Below are 20,762 nucleotides of genomic sequence, written 5' to 3'. Positions count from 1 at the left end.
GAGGACTGCACACCTTATTATCACTCCCACATTTGATCTGAGCTTTATCTTGGCCAGGTGGCAGTTTTAAATGAGGACTTCTTCTCAGCTAGCCTACCTGGTTAAATAAAGGTCAAATATAAATGTCTGTATAAATGTCTTTGTGTATATAGGCGTTTCCACGGCCATATCTCGCATAATACATTTACACAAAGGTCCCATGTAATATGAACATGATCTGTAACCATTTTATAAAATTGTACTGAAATGTTGTTAATTTTTTGTATGGTATGGCTTTACTGGCATGAAACCTGTGTCTGGAAACGTGGTCTACAACGGGCCGTAGAGTCTACAACGGGCCGTAGAGTCTACAACGGGCCGTAGAGTCTACAACGGGCCGTAGAGTCTACAACGGGCCGTAGAGTCTACAACGGGCCGTAGAGTCTACAACGGGCCCTACTACGGGCCGTAGAGTCTACTACGGGCCGTAGAGTCTACTACGGGCCCTACTACGGGCCGTAGAGTCTACTACGGGCCGTAGAGTCTACTACGGGCCCTACTACGGGCCGTAGAGTCTACTACGGGCCGTAGAGTCTACTACGGGCCGTAGAGTCTACTACGGGCCGTAGAGTCTACTACGGGCCGTAGAGTCTACTACGGGCCCTACTACGGGCCGTAGAGTCTACTACGGGCCCTACTACGGGCCGTAGAGTCTACTACGGGCCCTACTACGGGCCGTAGAGTCTACTACGGGTCCTACTACGGGCCGTAGAGTCTACTACGGGCCCTACAACGGGCCGTAGAGTCTACTACGGGCCGTAGAGTCTACTACGGGCCCTACTACGGGCCGTAGAGTCTACTACGGGCCCTACTACGGGCCGTAGAGTCTACTACGGGCCGTAGAGTCTACTACGGGCCCTACTACGGGCCGTAGAGTCTACTACGGGCCCTACTACGGGCCGTAGAGTCTACAACGGGCCGTAGAGTCTACAACGGGCCGTAGAGTCTACAACGGGCCCTACTACGGGCCGTAGAGTCTACTACGGGCCCTACAACGGGCCGTAGAGTCTACAACGGGCCGTAGAGTCTACAACGGGCCGTAGAGTCTACAACGGGCCCTACTACGGGCCGTAGAGTCTACTACGGGCCGTAGAGTCTACTACGGGCCCTACTACGGGCCGTAGAGTCTACTACGGGCCCTACTACGGGCCGTAGAGTCTACAACGGGCCCTACTACGGGCCGTAGAGTCTACTACGGGCCCTACTACGGGCCGTAGAGTCTACTACGGGCCCTACTACGGGCCGTAGAGTCTACTACGGGCCGTAGAGTCTACTACGGGCCCTACTACGGGCCGTAGAGTCTACTACGGGCCCTACTACGGGCCGTAGAGTCTACTACGGGCCCTACTACGGGCCGTAGAGTCTACTACGGGCCCTACTACGGGCCGTAGAGTCTACAACGGGCCCTACTACGGGCCCTACTACGGGCCGTAGAGTCTACAACGGGCCCTACTACGGGCCGTAGAGTCTACAACGGGCCCTACTACGGGCCGTAGAGTCTACTACGGGCCCTACTACGGGCCGTAGAGTCTACTACGGGCCCTACTACGGGCCGTAGAGTCTACTACGGGCCGTAGAGTCTACTACGGGCCGTAGAGTCTACTACGGGCCCTACTACGGGCCGTAGAGTCTACTACGGGCCCAACTACGGGCCGTAGAGTCTACTACGGGCCCTACTACGGGCCGTAGAGTCTACTACGGGCCCTACTACGGGCCGTAGAGTCTACTACGGGCCCTACTACGGGCCGTAGAGTCTACTACGGGCCCTACTACGGGCCGTAGAGTCTACAACGGGCCCTACAACGGGCCGTAGAGTCTACAACGGGCCCTACAACGGGCCGTAGAGTCTACAACGGGCCCTACTACGGGCCGTAGAGTCTACAACGGGCCGTAGAGTCTACAACGGGCCCTACTACGGGCCGTAGAGTCTACTACGGGCCATAGAGTCTACTACGGGCCCTACTACGGGCCGTAGAGTCTACTACGGGCCCTACTACGTTGTAGACTCTATGGCCCGTTGTAGGGCCCGTAGTAGACTCTACGGCCCGTAGTAGGGCCCGTTGTAGACTCTACGGCCCGTAGAGTCTACAACGGGCCCTACTACGGGCCGTAGAGTCTACAACGGGCCCTACTACGGGCCGTAGAGTCTACAACGGGCCCTACTACGGGCCGTAGAGTCTACTACGGGCCCTACTACGGGCCGTAGAGTCTACTACGGGCACTACAACGGGCCGTAGAGTCTACAACGGGCCGTGGAGTCTACAACGGGCCCTACTACGGGCCGTGGAGTCTACAACGGGCCCTACTACGGGCCGTGGAGTCTACAACGGGCCCTACTACGGGCCGTGGAGTCTACAACGGGCCCTACTACGGGCCGTGGAGTCTACAACGGGCCCTACTACGGGCCGTAGAGTCTACAACGGGCCGTAGAGTCTACAACGGGCCGTAGAGTCTACAACGGGCCGTAGAGTCTACAACGGGCCGTAGAGTCTACAACGGGCCGTAGAGTCTACAACGGGCCGTAGAGTCTACAACGGGCCGTAGAGTCTACAACGGGCCCTACTACGGGCCGTAGAGTCTACTACGGGCCGTAGAGTCTACTACGGGCCCTACTACGGGCCGTAGAGTCTACTACGGGCCGTAGAGTCTACTACGGGCCGTAGAGTCTACTACGGGCCCTACTACGGGCCGTAGAGTCTACTACGGGCCCTACTACGGGCCGTAGAGTCTACTACGGGCCGTAGAGTCTACTACGGGCCCTACTACGGGCCGTAGAGTCTACTACGGGCCCTACTACGGGCCGTAGAGTCTACAACGGGCCGTAGAGTCTACAACGGGCCGTAGAGTCTACAACGGGCCCTACTACGGGCCCTACTACGGGCCGTAGAGTCTACTACGGGCCCTACTACGGGCCGTAGAGTCTACTACGGGCCGTAGAGTCTACAACGGGCCCTACTACGGGCCGTAGAGTCTACAACGGGCCCTACTACGGGCCGTAGAGTCTACTACGGGCCCTACTACGGGCCGTAGAGTCTACTACGGGCCGTAGAGTCTACTACGGGCCCTACTACGGGCCGTAGAGTCTACTACGGGCCCTACTACGGGCCGTAGAGTCTACTACGGGCCCTACTACGGGCCGTAGAGTCTACTACGGGCCCTACTACGGGCCGTAGAGTCTACTACGGGCCCTACTACGGGCCGTAGAGTCTACAACGGGCCCTACTACGGGCCGTAGAGTCTACTACGGGCCGTAGAGTCTACTACGGGCCCTACTACGGGCCGTAGAGTCTACTACGGGCCCTACTACGTTGTAGACTCTACGGCCCGTTGTAGGGCCCGTAGTAGACTCTACGGCCCGTAGTAGGGCCCGTTGTAGACTCTACGGCCCGTAGAGTCTACAACGGGCCCTACTACGGGCCGTAGAGTCTACAACGGGCCCTACTACGGGCCGTAGAGTCTACTACGGGCCCTACTACGGGCCGTAGAGTCTACTACGGGCACTACAACGGGCCGTAGAGTCTACAACGGGCCGTAGAGTCTACAACGGGCCGTGGAGTCTACAACGGGCCCTACAACGGGCCGTGGAGTCTACAACGGGCCCTACAACGGGCCGTGGAGTCTACAACGGGCCCTACTACGGGCCGTGGAGTCTACAACGGGCCCTACTACGGGCCGTAGAGTCTACTACGGGCCCTACTACGGGCCGTAGAGTCTACTACGGGCCCTACAACGGGCCGTAGAGTCTACAACGGGCCGTAGAGTCTACAACGGGCCGTAGAGTCTACAACGGGCCCTACTACGGGCCGTAGAGTCTACTACGGGCCGTAGAGTCTACTACGGGCCCTACAACGGGCCATAGAATCTACTACCGGCCGTAAAGTCTACTACAGGAAGAGTAGCTGCTGCCTTGGCAGGAAGTAATGCCATATATCTATAATATCTATATCTGTAATATCTATATTGTGTTTCAGCACCAGAAGAGTTGAGCTTTATCATAGGAGAGGTACGCTACAGGACCGGTCTCCAGTCAGCCAAGCTGATCTATATATCTATATTGTGTTTCAGCACCAGAAGAGTTGAGCTGTATCATAGGGGAGGTACGCTACAGGACCGGTCTCCAGTCAGCCAAGCTGCTGCGCCAGCTGAAGAGGAGAGACCGCCTCAGTCACAAGCTCCAGAAGAACTATGACATCATCACCGCCTGTCTGCAGGCCGTGTCCCAGAAGAGAAGTAAGGAGTAGTGTCATGCTTCTATTGACTGTGTAGTGTCATGCTCCTATTGACTGTGTAGTGTCATGCTCCTATTGACTGTGTAGTGTCATGCTTCTATTGACTGTAGTGTCATGCTTCTATTCCCTGTGTAGTGTCGTGCTTCTATTCCCTGTGTAGTGTCATGCTTCTATTGACTGTGTAGTGTCATGCTCCTATTGACTGTGTAGTGTCATGCTTCTATTGACTGTAGTGTCGTGCTTCTATTCCCTGTGTAGTGTCATGCTTCTATTGACTGTAGTGTCATGCTTCTATTGACTGTGTAGTGTCATGCTTCTATTGACTGTGTAGTGTCATGCTTCTATTGACTGTGTAGTGTCATGCTCCTATTGACTGTGTAGTGTCATGCTCCTATTGACTGTGTAGTGTCATGCTTCTATTGACTGTGTAGTGTCATGCTTCTATTGACTGTGTAGTGTCATGCTTCTATTGACTGTGTAGTGTCATGCTCCTATTGACTGTGTAGTGTCATGCTTCTATTGACTGTGTAGTGTCATGCTTCTATTGACTGTGTAGTGTCATGCTTCTATTGACTGTGTAGTGTCATGCTTCTATTCCCTGTGTAGTGTCATGCTTCTATTGACTGTGTAGTGTCATGCTCCTATTGACTGTGTAGTGTCATGCTTCTATTGACTGTGTAGTGTCATGCTTCTATTGACTGTGTAGTGTCATGCTTCTATTGACTGTGTAGTGTCATGCTTCTATTCCCTGTGTAGTGTCATGCTTCTATTGACTGTGTAGTGTCATGCTTCTATTGACTGTGTAGTGTCGTGCTTCTATTGACTGTGTAGTATCATGCTTCTATTCCCTGTGTAGTGTCATGCTCCTATTGACTGTGTAGTGTCATGCTTCTATTGACTGTGTAGTGTCATGCTTCTATTGACTGTGTAGTGTCGTGCTTCTATTGACTGTGTAGTATCATGCTTCTATTCCCTGTGTAGTGTCATGCTCCTATTGACTGTGTAGTGTCATGCTTCTATTGACTGTGTAGTGTCATGCTCCTATTGACTGTGTAGTGTCATGCTTCTATTGACTGTGTAGTGTCATGCTTCTATTGACTGTGTAGTGTCATGCTTCTATTGACTGTGTAGTGTCGTGCTTCTATTGACTGTGTAGTGTCGTGCTCCTATTGACTGTAGTGTCATGCTTCTATTGACTGTGTAGTGTCATGCTCCTATTTACTGTGTAGTGTCGTGCTCCTATTGACTGTGTAGTGTCATGCTTCTATTTACTGTGTAGTGTCATGCTTCTATTCCCTGTGTAGTGTCATGCTTCTATTGACTGTGTAGTGTCATGCTCCCTGTTCCCTGTGTAGTGTCATGCTCCTATTGACTGTGTAGTGTCATGCTCCTATTGACTGTGTAGTGTCATGCTTCTATTGACTGTGTAGTGTCGTGCTTCTATTGACTGTGTAGTGTCATGCTCCTATTTACTGTGTAGTGTCATGCTTCTATTCCCTGTGTAGTGTCATGCTTCTATTGACTGTGTAGTGTCATGCTCCCTGTTCCCTGTGTAGTGTCATGCTCCTATTGACTGTGTAGTGTCATGCTCCTATTGACTGTGTAGTGTCATGCTCCTATTGACTGTGTAGTGTCATGCTTCTATTGACTGTAGTGTCGTGCTTCTATTGACTGTGTAGTGTCGTGCTCCTATTGACTGTGTAGTGTCATGCTCCTATTGACTGTGTAGTGTCATGCTTCTATTGACTGTAGTGTCGTGCTTCTATTGACTGTGTAGTGTCGTGCTCCTATTGACTGTGTAGTGTCATGCTCCTATTGACTGTGTAGTGTCATGCTTCTATTGACTGTAGTGTCGTGCTTCTATTGACTGTGTAGTGTCGTGCTCCTATTGACTGTGTAGTGTCGTGCTCCTATTGACTGTAGTGTCATGCTCCTATTGACTGTGTAGTGTCGTGCTCCTATTGACTGTGTAGTGTCGTGCTCCTATTGACTGTGTAGTATCATGCTCCTATTGACTGTGTAGTGTCATGCTCCTATTGACTGTGTAGTGTCGTGCTCCTATTGACTGTGTAGTGTCATGCTTCTATTGACTGTGTAGTGTCATGCTTCTATTGACTGTGTAGTGTCATGCTCCTATTGACTGTGTAGTGTCATGCTTCTATTGACTGTGTAGTGTCATGCTTCTATTGACTGTGTAGTGTCATGCTTCTATTGACTGTGTAGTGTCATGCTTCTATTGACTGTGTAGTGTCATGCTTCTATTGACTGTGTAGTGTCATGCTTCTATTGACTGTGTAGTGTCGTGCTTCTATTGACTGTGTAGTGTCATGCTTCTATTGACTGTGTAGTGTCGTGCTCCTATTGACTGTAGTGTCGTGCTCCTATTGACTGTAGTGTCGTGCTCCTATTGACTGTAGTGTCGTGCTCCTATTGACTGTAGTGTCGTGCTCCTATTGACTGTAGTGTCGTGCTCCCTATTCCCTGTGTAGTGTCATGCTTCTATTCCCTGTGTAGTGTCGTGCTCCTATTGACTGTAGTGTCGTGCTCCTATTGACTGTAGTGTCGTGCTCCCTATTCCCTGTGTAGTGTCGTGCTCCTATTGACTGTGTAGTGTTGTGCTCCCTATTCCCTGTGTAGTGTCGTGCTCCCTGTTCCCTGTGTAGTGTCATGCTCCTATTGACTGTAGTGTCGTGCTCCTATTGACTGTAGTGTCGTGCTCCCTATTCCCTGTGTAGTGTCGTGCTCCTATTGACTGTAGTGTCGTGCTCCCTGTTCCCTGTGTAGTGTCGTGCTCCTATTGACTGTGTAGTGTCGTGCTCCCTGTTCCCTGTGTAGTGTCGTGCTCCCTATTCCCTGTGTAGTGTCGTGCTCCCTATTCCCTGTGTAGTGTCGTGCTCCTATTGACTGTGTAGTGTCGTGCTCCCTGTTCCCTGTGTAGTGTCGTGCTCCTATTCCCTGTGTAGTGTCGTGTTCCCTGTGTAGTGTCGTGCTCCCTATTCCCTGTGTAGTATCATGCTCCTATTCCCTGTGTAGTGTCGTGCTCCTATTCCCTGTGTAGTGTCGTGCTCCCTATTCCCTGTGTAGTGTCGTGCTCCTATTTACTGTGTAGTGTCGTGCTCCTATTGACTGTGTAGTGTCGTGCTCCCTGTTCCCTGTGTAGTGTCGTGTTCCCTGTGTAGTATCATGCTCCCTATTCCCTGTGTAGTGTCGTGCTCCTATTCCCTGTGTAGTATCATGCTCCTATTCCCTGTGTAGTGTCGTGCTCCTGTTCCCTGTGTAGTGTCGTGCTCCTATTCCCTGTGTAGTGTCGTGTTCCCTGTGTAGTGTCGTGCTCCTATTCCCTGTGTAGTGTCGTGCTCCTATTCCCTGTGTAGTGTCGTGCTCCTATTCCCTGTGTAGTGTCGTGCTCCTATTTACTGTGTAGTGTCGTGCTCCTATTTACTGTGTAGTGTCGTGCTCCCTGTTCCCTGTGTAGTGTCGTGTTCCCTGTGTAGTATCATGCTCCCTATTCCCTGTGTAGTGTCGTGCTCCTATTCCCTGTGTAGTGTCGTGCTCCTATTCCCTGTGTAGTGTCGTGCTCCCTGTTCCCTGTGTAGTGTCGTGCTCCTATTCCCTGTGTAGTGTCGTGTTCCCTGTGTAGTGTCGTGCTCCTATTCCCTGTGTAGTGTCGTGCTCCTATTCCCTGTGTAGTGTCGTGCTCCTATTCCCTGTGTAGTGTCGTGCTCCTATTTACTGTGTAGTGTCGTGCTCCTATTTACTGTGTAGTGTCGTGCTCCCTGTTCCCTGTGTAGTGTCGTGTTCCCTGTGTAGTATCATGCTCCCTATTCCCTGTGTAGTGTCGTGCTCCTATTCCCTGTGTAGTGTCGTGCTCCTATTCCCTGTGTAGTGTCGTGCTCCCTGTTCCCTGTGTAGTGTCGTGTTCCCTGTGTAGTATCATGCTCCCTATTCCCTGTGTAGTGTCGTGCTCCTATTCCCTGTGTAGTGTCGTGCTCCTATTGACTGTGTAGTGTCATGCTCCTATTCCCTGTGTAGTGTCGTGCTCCTATTCCCTGTGTAGTGTCGTGCTCCCTGTTCCCTGTGTAGTGTCGTGCTCCCTGTTCCCTGTGTAGTGTCGTGCTCCTATTCCCTGTGTAGTGTCGTGCTCCTATTCCCTGTGTAGTGTCGTGCTCCCTATTCCCTGTGTAGTGTTGTGTTCCCTGTGTAGTGTCGTGTTCCCTGTGTAGTGTCGTGTTCCCTGTGTAGTGTCGTGCTCCTATTCCCTGTGTAGTGTCGTGCTCCTATTGACTGTGTAGTGTCGTGCTCCTACTGACTGTGTCGTGTCGTGCTCCTACTGACTGTGTCGTGTCGTGCTCCTATTCGCTATATTACCCTGACCACAACCTCCAGGCGGTGTGCCCCGGGCCTCCAGGCGTTGTGCCCGGGGCCTCCAGGCGTTGTGCCCGGGGCCTCCAGGCGGTGTGCCCGGGGCCTCCAGGCGGTGTGCCCGGTGCCTCCAGGCGGTGTGCCCGGGGCCTCCACTTTTTCCACATTTTATTTTTACAGCCTGAATTTAAAATGGATTCAATTTAAGTTGTTTTTTTGCTGCGTACCGGTGTTCCCTATATTTATATATTTATAGTTATATATTTATATATTTTTGGGGGGCAATGAGCACATTTTATGTCTTGTGAGCGGAATCTCGAACATTGAGAATGTTCAGTGTTAGACAGTAGCCAATAGGCTGTACCCTTACAGTTTCAGTAGTCAATAGGCTGTACTCTTACAGTTTCAGTAGCCAATAGGCTGTACTCTTACAGTTGTAGACAGTAGCCAATAGGCTGTGCCCTTACAGTTTTAGACTGTAGCCAATAGGCTGTGCCCTTAGTTGTAGACGGTAGCCAATAGGCTGTGCCCTTAGTTTTAGACAGTAGCCAATAGGCTGTGCCCTTAGTTGTAGACGGTAGCCAATAGGCTGTGCCCTTAGTTTTAGACGGTAGCCAATAGGCTGTGCCCTTAGTTTTAGACAGTAGCCAATAGGCTGTGCCCTTAGTTTTAGACAGTAGCCAATAGGCTGTGCCCTTAGTTTTAGACAGTAGCCAATAGGCTGTTGTGGCTATTTGAGCATAATGTAGTCCTACCAACAAAACCAATGGAACAAATTCCATAACATGCATGAGACTTTTAAAATCGTTTTTACATTTTGATGGGCTTGACATTAATGATAGATTTTACTTGATCTCTAACGCCATGGGTCTGTACATTGTATTGTGTTGTATGATGCGAGAAACCACGTTACAAAATTAAATGTATTGTTATTACCATGCAGTAAAGTAGACGACATTGTGGGCTACACTTCCGCCTATTGGCTTATTTGCATATTCAAGCCTGTCTCAAAACACTGCCCCTTTTAAGACGTAAGCTTGTTTACGTCGACTGTCTTTTCAGACTGCTTGAAATGTAGCCGACACGTGTTGTGCTTTGGAAGCAGTAACTCCCCATTGCTGATACTTATCTATACTTGGGCTAATAACTCGCTAACTAGCAAAGAATATCGACGATAGTGCACTGGTCTGAATAGCGCATTCACTCGCTGGTGATGGGAAGACCGCTGGTGGACAACCCCCACCAATAGAGTTGCGCTCTGCCTACAACAACATCGCAGATTCAATCTAGCGAAGTTACAATTGTTTTGTTTCATTGAAAAGGGCATGATTTTATTATGTTGATTTGATCACAGAAAAAAAGGTTGATCTGCAAACTAATGGAGTGAATTTGCGTCTCTGCGTGCAGCATGGCGTTAAACCAGCAGTCCAGGAGGAAGTGCGCAGCCGCATTGTTGCCTACAACAAACAATACGCCATAATGTCAACGGGATTATGCTTTTTGAAATTTTTACAAATTACTAAATGAAAAGCTTAAGTCTTGTCATAAGTATTCGATCCCTTTGTAATGACAAGCCTAAATAAGTTCAGGAGTAAACATTTGCTTAACAAGTCACATAATAAGTTGCATGGACAATAATAGGGTTTAACATGTTTTTTTTAATGACTTCCTCATCTCTGCTTTCCACCGGACACTGGGAGATAAATTCACCTTTCAGTTGGACAATAACCTGAAACGAGCTCAGATCTACACTGGAGCTGCTTACCGATTAGACAGTGAATGTTCCTGAGGGGTCTAGTTACCGTTTTGACTTAACTCGGCTAGAAGATCAATAGCAAGACTTGGAAATGGCTGTCTAACAATGATCAACAACCAACTTGAGTTTGAACATAAAAAAACAAGTTTTCAAATGTTTTATAATCCAGCTGTAGAGCTGAGATTTCCCATAACGACCCACAGCTGTAGAGCTGAGATTTACCCATAACGACCCACAGCTGTAGAGCTGAGATTTACCCATAACGACCCACAGCTGTAGAGCTGAGATTTACCCATAACGACCCACAGCTGTAGAGCTGAGATTTACCCATAACGACCCACAGCTGTAGAGCTGAGATTTACCCATAACGACCCACAGCTGTAGAGCTGAGATTTACCCATAACGACCCACAGCTGTAGAGCTGAGATTTACCCATAACGACCCACAGCTGTAGAGCTGAGATTTACCCATAACGACCCACAGCTGTAGAGCTGAGATTTACCCATAACGACCCACAGCTGTAGAGCTGAGATTTACCCATAACGACCCACAGCTGTAGAGCTGAGATTTACCCATAACGACCCACAGCTGTAGAGCTGAGATTTACCCATAACGGCCCACAGCTGTAGAGCTGAGATTTACCCATAACGACCCACAGCTGTAATCGCTGTCAAAGGTGATTATGTATTGACTCGGGGTGTGTATACTTATGTATTCAGATTTGTTTTCATTTTCCAAAAACGTGCTAACATTTCTAAAAACATGTTTTCAACTTGTCATCATGGGGTTTTGTGGGTAAATGGGGGGGATTAATGCTGTAACACAACAAAATGTGGATTAAGTCAAGGGGTATGAATATGTTCTGCTGTCTGTTCTCTGCCCCCACACACCCAGTTGACCCCCCCCTTCAGTTGGTGATGTCATTATCTTCAGGGTGGATGGATGTTTGCCCCCCCCCCCCTTCAGTTGGTGATGTCATTATCTTCAGGTTGGATGGATGTTTGCCCCCCCCCCCCCTCCTCTCTGTTGGTGATGTCATTGTCTTCAGGGGTGGATGGATGTTGGCTGTGCAGGTTTGCTCTTATTAACCAGGAAGTGGTATGGGTGTTTCCCCCAGAGAGCTGAGTAGACGAGCATGTTCCACGTCTCAGCACCATATTATAACCTACATACACCATTCCTCAATATCCTGCCCAGTGTCCACCCAGACGGGGATCTAAGTCTGCTTGGATAGGTTGTTTTCACACACTACTTTCCAGCAGGGCTCCATGATCTACAGTAGATGTGGAGCTGTAGACAGGCAAGTGCAGGATCTGTACATCTGGTTACTCCATTCTTACAGCTACTTTTTTTAATGTATTTCTCTGTTTGATCAACATGCAGCATGGCACCTACCATGGAGGTATAGTATGTAGGAACAGGGATCAACATGGCACCTACCATGGAGGTATAGTATGTAGGAACAGGGATCAACATGGCACCTACCATGGAGGTATAGTATGTAGGAACAGGGATCAACATGGCACCTACCATGGAGGTATAGTATGTAGGAACAGGGATCAGCATGGCACCTACCATGGAGGTATAGTATGTAGGAACAGGGATCAGCATGGCACCTACCATGGAGGTATAGTATGTAGGAACAGGGATCAACATGGCACCTACCATGGAGGTATAGTATGTAGGAACAGGGATCAACATGGCACCTACCATGGAGGTATAGTATGTAGGAACAGGGATCAACATGGCACCTACCATGGAGGTATAGTATGTAGGAACAGGGATCAGCATGGCACCTACCATGGAGGTATAGTATGTAGGAACAGGGATCAACATGGCACCTACCATGGAGGTATAGTATGTAGGAACAGGGATCAACATGGCACCTACCATGGAGGTATAGTATGTAGGAACAGGGATCAACATGGCACCTACCATGGAGGTATAGTATGTAGGAACAGGGATCAACATGGCACCTACCATGGAGGTATAGTATGTAGGAACAGGGATCAACATGGCACCTACCATGGAGGTATAGTATGTAGGAACAGGGATCAACATGGCACCTACCATGGAGGTATAGTATGTAGGAACAGGGATCAACATGGCACCTACCATGGAGGTATAGTATGTAGGAACAGGGATCAACATGGCACCTACCATGGAGGTATAGTATGTAGGAACAGGGATCAGCACGGCACCTACCATGGAGGTATAGTATGTAGGAACAGGGATCAACACGGCACCTACCATGGAGGTATAGTATGTAGGAACAGGGATCAGCACGGCACCTACCATGGAGGTATAGTATGTAGGAACAGGGATCAACACGGCACCTACCATGGAGGTATAGTGTGTAGGAACAGGGATCAACACGGCACCTACCATGGAGGTATAGTGTGTAGGAACAGGGATCAACATGGCACCTACCATGGAGGTATAGTATGTAGGAACAGGGATCAACATGGCACCTACCATGGAGGTATAGTATGTAGGAACAGGGATCAGCATGGCACCTACCATGGAGGTATAGTATGTAGGAACAGGGATCAACATGGCACCTACCATGGAGGTATAGTATGTAGGAACAGGGATCAACATGGCACCTACCATGGAGGTATAGTATGTAGGAACAGGGATCAACACGGCACCTACCATGGAGGTATAGTATGTAGGAACAGGGATCAACATGGCACCTACCATGGGGGTATAGTATGTAGGAACAGGGATCAACATGGCACCTACCATGGAGGTATAGTATGTAGGAACAGTGTGTAAAGTGGGACTTGTCTTCTCACAGGACCAGCAGCATGTTACAGTACCTCTACCTGAAGTCATCTGGCTGAGACATGCCTTGTTATCTAGTGATGTAGCAGCGATGACTGTCTCTCCATTCACAATGGCTCTCTTTTTGGGGTTGTTGCTCTGCCGAGCTTCCCCTCTCCACCCCTCCCTTCACATTACTTCATCACGGCTTTCTTCTCCTCCCGCCACCATACCGCATCCTTCCCTCCCTCCCTCCCTGTGACGTTGGGTAGGGGTGTATACCCGGGCTGCAGCTCCTGAGACCGCTGCAGAGCCGCATCTCCTCCGTATGGTTAGAGGGAGATCTGATCATCGATTAAGACAGATCTATATATTCTAGCAACTCTTGAATCAATGTTTTAAATGCATAATTGCGCGCGATTTCCTCCTGGATGGATCGGACATCAAGGCCATTTCCTGTGTGCGCGAGACTGTTGACAGTTCTTGGGTTGGACCGGAGACGGAAAGATCAATGTGATTGATCAACCTCCCTGCTCCCTGGAAGACATCGGGCTGTCGTGGAGCAGCTGGGTAACGGGATTCGCGTGGGACGGAGGGAATAACGGACATTTTTAGATTGAAGCAGCGCACAAAGGGGAATAAACATCAATGTAGTCTACCAACAATAACTTTTAGGCTACACGGTGCGTGTTTCGGTTTGATTGGGAAATGAAGCAGGCCCGGTTTAACGCGGGGAGGAGGGCTCGGTCTGGGCCGTGTGTGTTGCGGCAGGGTTCGAGCGGTGTCGGTAACATCATCAGTAACGTCCTGAAGAAAAGGAACGGAATCTCCCGGAGAGCGCCCCGTCTGCTCTGCACGCTCGAGCCAGGTGACCGAACGGAGCCCGTTCAGCTCCAGCCTGATTGATACTCTGTTCGTTTTTGTCTCAGGGGAGGGAACGCTGTGGTCTTGTCTGTACAGAATAACTTGTCACTGCTAGTTGTGGTGGCGTCATGGGTGTTCATTCATTGTGTTCATTCATTGTGTTTCTGAAATCATGGCGATAGTTTACAAGGCGTTTCATTCATGTGATTCCCTATCAACCGTGTGTTAGGGCTGATATGACTGATATAACTAAAGCCCTGTAGTTGAATTCCTTCATGTCGTATTGGATGCTGCTGTCCGATGTAGCCTAGCTACATGTAGCCTAGCCCATAGGTCTAGTCATATCTATCTCTAGGAGGAGGGTGTCAGGGTCGCTGTAATGTAAACACAGTGTCGGGGCGACTCTGGTGGCCAGCTATAGAAGACCTGACCAGATCTCAACATGGAGGAGACAGACAGCGCTCAGAGAGACCCAGGTTGGAGCTATACTCTAAACTGTATAAAAGGTTAGTGTAGGTGGGGAGAGTTAGAGAGACCGGTGTGAGCTGGTAGCATGAAGCCGTGCGGGGCAAATGGCGGCTGTGTGGTCGCTGGCTGGCCGCCAGACAGGTTGGGGCTGGAGGAACGGGTTCAGTCTGAATCATTCTCTTTCCCGTTTGTTTCATTTAAGGATGCTCTGATCTGGGTTATAGTTTCGTTACTTCCGTTGTGTGTGTTTCAGAGCGTCAGGTTGTTGTCGTTAGGACTTGTTGTAGTGTAACTCGAGAGCGAAACCGGAAAGGATTCAGCACCACAGTGGCGGACAGCAACATCTAATAAAACACAACCTGGGGTGAATTCGTCATGGAAACGTTTACCGTTTAAGAACCAAACGGAGACAAACAGAGCAAAACGATAGTTTTTATTGGACAAATCCGGGTAGATGCCACCCTGTTTTAGTTCTGTTTGCTCCCGTTTTAAGAAACGTTTTGCAACAGAATTAGCTTAATGAATAGCCCCAGAGAGCCTAGCACCTCACAGCTGTTCGGTGTTGCTGAAAACAGATTAAGAGTAAATCATTGGAAGAACGCAAAGTCATTGTCACTATATTTCCACGTCGCCATGTTTGAGTACTATGATAAATGTGATTTGTTTAGCCCAGGTGCACACGGATAGCAGTGACGTCATTAGTAATGGACGTGCTTACTTTCCTCCCCGCATGTCACTGTACTGAGACTGATGATATCATGTACCTGATTAGTCAGTAGGCCTCGTTAGAGAGCTTGTGTGTGGTGACTGACCGGTCTGCTACTGTGGAGTTCTTTAGTCTGTACATTGTTCTCTGTAGGAGTGGACACCAGGTTAAAGTTCACCATCGAACCTTCTCTGGGCAAGAACGGCTTCCAACAGGTCAGTATGGTCGTGTCCCATCACATCTTTAGCCCCGTTTCAGGTGTGTGTGTATCATATTTATGTGGATCTGATCTGTGTGAATCTGATCTGTGTGTTCTCTCTCCCCAGTGGTATGATGCTCTGAAGGCTGTGGTCAGACTTCCTACAGGCATCCCTAAAGAGTGGAGGAAGAGGGTACGTCATTGTAGTGCTACTGATATAACCGATGTGATGGTTCTTCCCATCTCTCTAGTGCTGTTTATTCTGACTGTTCAGCCAGGGGTCCCAGTTGATTGGTGTTTATTCTGACTGGCCAGCCAGCGGTCCCAGTTGATTGGTGTTTATTCTGACTGGCCAGCCAGCTGTCCCAGTTGATTGGTGTTTATTCTGACTGGCCAGCCAGCGGTCCCAGTTGATTGGTGTTTATTCTGACTGGCCAGCCAGCGGTCCCAGTTGATTGGTGTTTATTCTGACTGGCCAGCCAGCTGTCCCAGTTGATTGGTGTTTATTCTGACTGGCCAGCCAGGGGTCCCAGTTGATTGGTGTTTATTCTGACTGGCCAGCCAGCGGTCCCAGTTGATTGGTGTTTATTCTGACTGGCCAGCCAGCGGTCCCAGTTGATTGGTGTTTATTCTGACTGGCCAGCCAGCGGTCCCAGTTGATTGGTGTTTATTCTGACTGGCCAGCCAGCTGTCCCAGTTGATTGGTGTTTATTCTGACTGGCCAGCCAGGGGTCCCAGTTGATTGGTGTTTATTCTGACTGGCCAGCCAGCGGTCCCAGTTGATTGGTGTTTATTCTGACTGGCCAGCCAGCGGTCCCAGTTGATTGGTGTTTATTCTGACTGGCCAGCCAGCTGTCCCAGTTGATTGGTGTTTATTCTGACTGGCCAGCCAGCGGTCCCAGTTGATTGGTGTTTATAATGACTGTAGACGGAAGGAAACACATCAGATGTGCAGGACAAGCAGTATTTTGATGGCTGTAGGTTTGTCTGTTACCATGGAAATACCTGTGCATTAGCTAGGTGGTAATGCAGCCATTACAACTCGAGCATGCTAGCTAACTCTCCTGTAGAACACTGTGAGGGCCCACTGGGACAGGCTGAATTTCTTCAGCTTCCTGTGGTTGAAGAGTCGCCGTCGTGCCGCCTTCGCTACGGTGTCAGTGTGGTTTGACCATTTCAGCTCCTCTGAGATGGGTACGCAGAGGAACTTGAGGTTTTTTGACAGTCTTCACGGATGCCGAATGATGAGGACGGGGACGTGTCCAGCCTGGGTCCTCCTGGGGTCCACAATCAGCTGCTTTGCTGATGTTCAGGGAGAGGTTGTTTACCTGACACCACACCGTCAGACTGCCTACCTCCTCTCTGTAGGCCGTCTGGTCAACCAGTTTAGTTAATTATCGCTTACCCATTTATTACATTGATCAACGCTGAGAAGGCTTCTTGACCTGAGTTCTAATCGTGCCTACCTCTGAACTAGTGGAATCATGAATGATTCATGCATGCTCATTATGTTCGACTGCTCCCTCTGAATCATGAATGATTCATGCGTGCTCATTATGTTCGACTGCTCCCTCTGAATCATGAATGATTAATGTGTGCTCGTTATGTTCGACTGCTCCCTCTGAATCATGAATGATTAATGTGTGCTCGTTATGTTCGACTGCTCCCTCTGAATCATGAATGATTCATGCGTGCTCATTATGTTCGACTGCTCCCTCTGAATCATGAATAATATGTGCTCGTTATGTTCCCCTGGATTTGCCTTGTTAGCAGGTCAATCATTCACCACTCTGTCCGACAGGAAACGCTGCCCACGACATACAGTAGGCAGAGAGGTGAAAAGAAATAGCTTAGCCCAGACCTAAAGTGTCAGAGACAGTGGGGATTTTTAAAAACTGCCCTTGACACTATCACATCAATTTTGTGAAGTGCACCAGTCTCTCCTGCAGCAAAGCACCCCCACAACATGATGCTGCCACCCCTGTGCTTCACAGTTAGGATGGTGTTATTCGGCTTGCAAGCCTCCCCTTTTTCCTCCAAACATAATGATGGTCATTATGGCCAAACAGTTCTATTTTTGTCTCATCAGACCAGAGGACATTTCTTCAAAAAGTACGATCTTTGCCCATATGTGCAGTTGCAAACCGTAGTCTTTTTTTATAGAGGTTTTGGAGCAGTGGCTTCTTTCTTGCTGAGCGGCCTTTCAGGTTATGTCGATATAGGACTCGTTTTACTGTGGATATAGATACTTTTGTACCCGTTTCCTCCAGCATCTTCAAGGTCCTTTACTGTTGTTCTGGGATTGATTTGCACTTTTCGCACCAAACTACATTCATCTCTAGGAGACCGAACGCGTCTCCTTCCTGAGCGGTATGACGGCTGCGTGGTCCCTTGGTGTTTCTACTTACGTACTATTGTTTGTACAGATGAACTTGGTACCTTCAGGCATTTGGAAATTGCTCCCGAGGTTGAACCAGACTTGTGGAGGTCTACAATTTTTTTTCTGAGGTCTTGGCTGATTTCTTTTGATTTTCCCATGATGTCAAGCAAAGAGGCACTGAGTTTGAATGTAGGCCTTGAAATACATCCACAGGTGCACCTCCAATTGACTCAAATGATGTCAATTAGCCTATCAGAAGCTTCTAAAGCCATGACATAATTTTCTAGAATGTTCCAAGCTGTTTAAAGGCACAGTCAACTTAGTGTATGCAAACTTCTGACCCACTGGAATTGCAATACAGTGTATTACAAGTGAAATTATCTGTCTGGAAACAATAGTTGGAAAAATTACTTATGTAATGCACAAAGTAGATGTCCTAAACGACTTGCCAAAACTCAATGCCGCGACATGGCTGGCTTTTTTTGTAATCCGTGAAAGTTAGGAGCCTCTGCCACAAACGCCTAGTGTTCGACCCGCTCAATTGCTCCTCCACTTTGTCCTATACTTCTGCTTTGCCATCTTGATCAATCTGCGTAGGTCATATTTGTTCTGTTTAACCAAACTAGTGTCCCTGGTCACCTTGCCCGAAGCACCATCTCTCTCCTTCAGAGACGGCCCCTGGCTTCTTCACCTGCGGGGTCGTCTTAGACCAGCCGAACAACTGAGGAGTATTTCTGTCTGTAATAAAGACCCTTTGTGGGAACAGAGTAATTCTGATTGGCTGGGCCTGGCTCCCCTGTGGGTGGCACTATGACCTCCCAGGCCCACCCATTGCTGTGCGCCTGCCCAGTCATGTGAAATCCATAGATTAGGCCCTAATTTATTTATTTCAGTTGACTGATTTCCTTCTGTGAACTATAACTTGTTATGTTTTGTATTTTTATGTGTATCTACTGTGTGTCTCCTCTGTCAGGGCTCTTTACTGTGTGTCTCCTCTGTCAGGACTCTTTACTGTGAGTCTCCTCTGTCAGGGCTCTTTACTGTGAGTCTCCTCTGTCAGGGCTCTTTACTGTGAGTCTCCTCTGTCAGGGCTCTTTACTGTGAGTCTCCTCTGTCAGGGCTCTTTACTGTGTGTCTCCTCTGTCAGGGATCTTTACTGTGTGTTTCCTCTGTCAGGGCTCTTTACTGTGTGTCTCCTCTGTCAGGGCTCTTTACTGTGTGTCTCCTCTGTCAGGGCTCTTTACTGTGTGTCTCCTCTGTCAGGGCTCTTTACTGTGAGTCTCCTCTGTCAGGGCTCTTTACTGTGAGTCTCCTCTGTCAGGGCTCTTTACTGTGTGTCTCCTCTGTCAGGGCTCTTTACTGTGTGTCGTCTAAGCACTAGTGTGTACAGTATTACTGTGTAAATATGAATACTCTGTGTTCTCCAGGTATGGCTGACTCTAGCTGATCAGTACCTCCACAGTATCTCTATCGACTGGGACAAAACTCTCCGCTTCGCTTTCAACGAACGCAGTAACCCTGACGATGACTCACTGGGCATCCAGATTGTTAAGGTAACACCCATACTGATGTTTGTGTAGCAGGATATTTGTACATGGAATGCATCATGGAAAACAACAGCTGTTTCCTCCTTCCCTTGTTCAGAGAGAACCATGAATTAGCAGGACAAGGTCCATACCCCTCTCCTTTCTGTCTCTCCTTTCTGTCTCTCCTTTCTGTCTCTGTGTCTCTGTGTCTCTGTGTCTCTGTCTCTCTCTCTGTGTCTCTGTCTCTCTGTCTCTCTGTCTCTCTGTGTGTGTGTAAAACTGTGTTGTGTTATATCATTAAATGCAGTCCTCTGGTTTGGATGAATAAAGTCTTGTTGTTCATTAGGACCTACACAGGACAGGTTGTAGTTCATACTCCGGCCAGGAGGGGGAGCAGGACCGGGTGGTGCTGAAGAGGGTACTCCTGGCGTACGCTCGCTGGAATAAGGCTGTAGGATACTGTCAGGGCTTCAACGTACTGGCAGCGCTCATATTGGAGGTTACAGAGGGCAACGAGAGCCACGCACTCAAGGTACACAACAACACTGCTCTGAAAGGGGATGAATTATTACACTCCAACACTGCTGTGAAAGGGGATGATTTATTACACTCCAACACTGCTCTGAAAGGGGATGATTTATTACACTCCAACACTGCTCTGAAAGGGGATGATTTATTACACTCCAACACTGCTCTGAAAGGGGATGATTTATTACACTCCAACACTGCTCTGAAAGGGGATGATTTATTACAACAACACTGCTCTGAAAGGGGATGATTTATTACACTCCAACACTGCTGTGAAAGGGGATGATTTATTACACTCCAACACTGCTGTGAAAGGGGATGATTTATTACATTCCAACACTGCTGAGAAAGGGGTTGATTTATTACACTCCAACACTGCTGTGAAAGGGGATGATTTATCTGTTGTAGTCATTCTAACTGATCCTCCGTCTCTCCTCCAGGTGATGATCTACCTGATAGACAAGGTGCTACCAGAGAGTTATTTTGCCAACAACCTGCGTTCTCTGTCTGTGGACATGGCTGTGTTTAGAGATCTCCTGAGGATGAAGCTGCCTCATCTCTCACAGCACCTACACCTCCTGCAGAAGACTGCTGATAGAGAGGCTGGAGGTGGGTCTGTCTGTCTCTGTCTTACGGACCTCTACACCTCCCCTGACTAACGCCAGCATGTGATATGGACCAGACTAACGTCAGCATGTGATACGGACCACTACAACTCCCCTGACTAACGCCAGCGTGTGACTCGGACCAGACTAACGCCAGCGTGTGACTCGGACCAGACTAACGCCAGCGTGTGACTCGGACCAGACTAACGCCAGCGTGTGACTCGGACCAGACTAACGCCAGCGTGTGACTCGGACCAGACTAACGCCAGCGTGTGACTCGGACCAGACTAACGCCAGCGTGTGACTCGGACCAGACTAACGCCAGCGTGTGACT

At 49.1% G+C, this 20,762-nt stretch overlaps 1 protein-coding gene across 1 annotated transcript in view; it reads left to right on the top strand.

Moving 5' to 3' along the window:
* Positions 1–20,762, top strand: part of LOC135536336 (TBC1 domain family member 30-like) — a 49,028-nt gene that overhangs the window by 2,015 nt on the left and 26,251 nt on the right. Inside the window, exons 2-7 of the mRNA XM_064962689.1 lie at positions 4,105–4,269; positions 15,344–15,405; positions 15,517–15,582; positions 19,197–19,322; positions 19,642–19,827; positions 20,264–20,432. Coding sequence (XP_064818761.1) covers positions 4,105–4,269; positions 15,344–15,405; positions 15,517–15,582; positions 19,197–19,322; positions 19,642–19,827; positions 20,264–20,432 — 774 coding nt within the window. The remainder of the gene's footprint in view (positions 1–4,104; positions 4,270–15,343; positions 15,406–15,516; positions 15,583–19,196; positions 19,323–19,641; positions 19,828–20,263; positions 20,433–20,762) is intronic.

The sequence above is a fragment of the Oncorhynchus masou genome, unplaced genomic scaffold (assembly GCF_036934945.1).
Source record: "Oncorhynchus masou masou isolate Uvic2021 unplaced genomic scaffold, UVic_Omas_1.1 unplaced_scaffold_596, whole genome shotgun sequence".
Taxonomy (NCBI): domain Eukaryota; kingdom Metazoa; phylum Chordata; class Actinopteri; order Salmoniformes; family Salmonidae; genus Oncorhynchus; species Oncorhynchus masou.
Note: the sequence above shows the minus strand (reverse complement) of the source record. Positions and strands in the feature narration are given on the sequence as shown.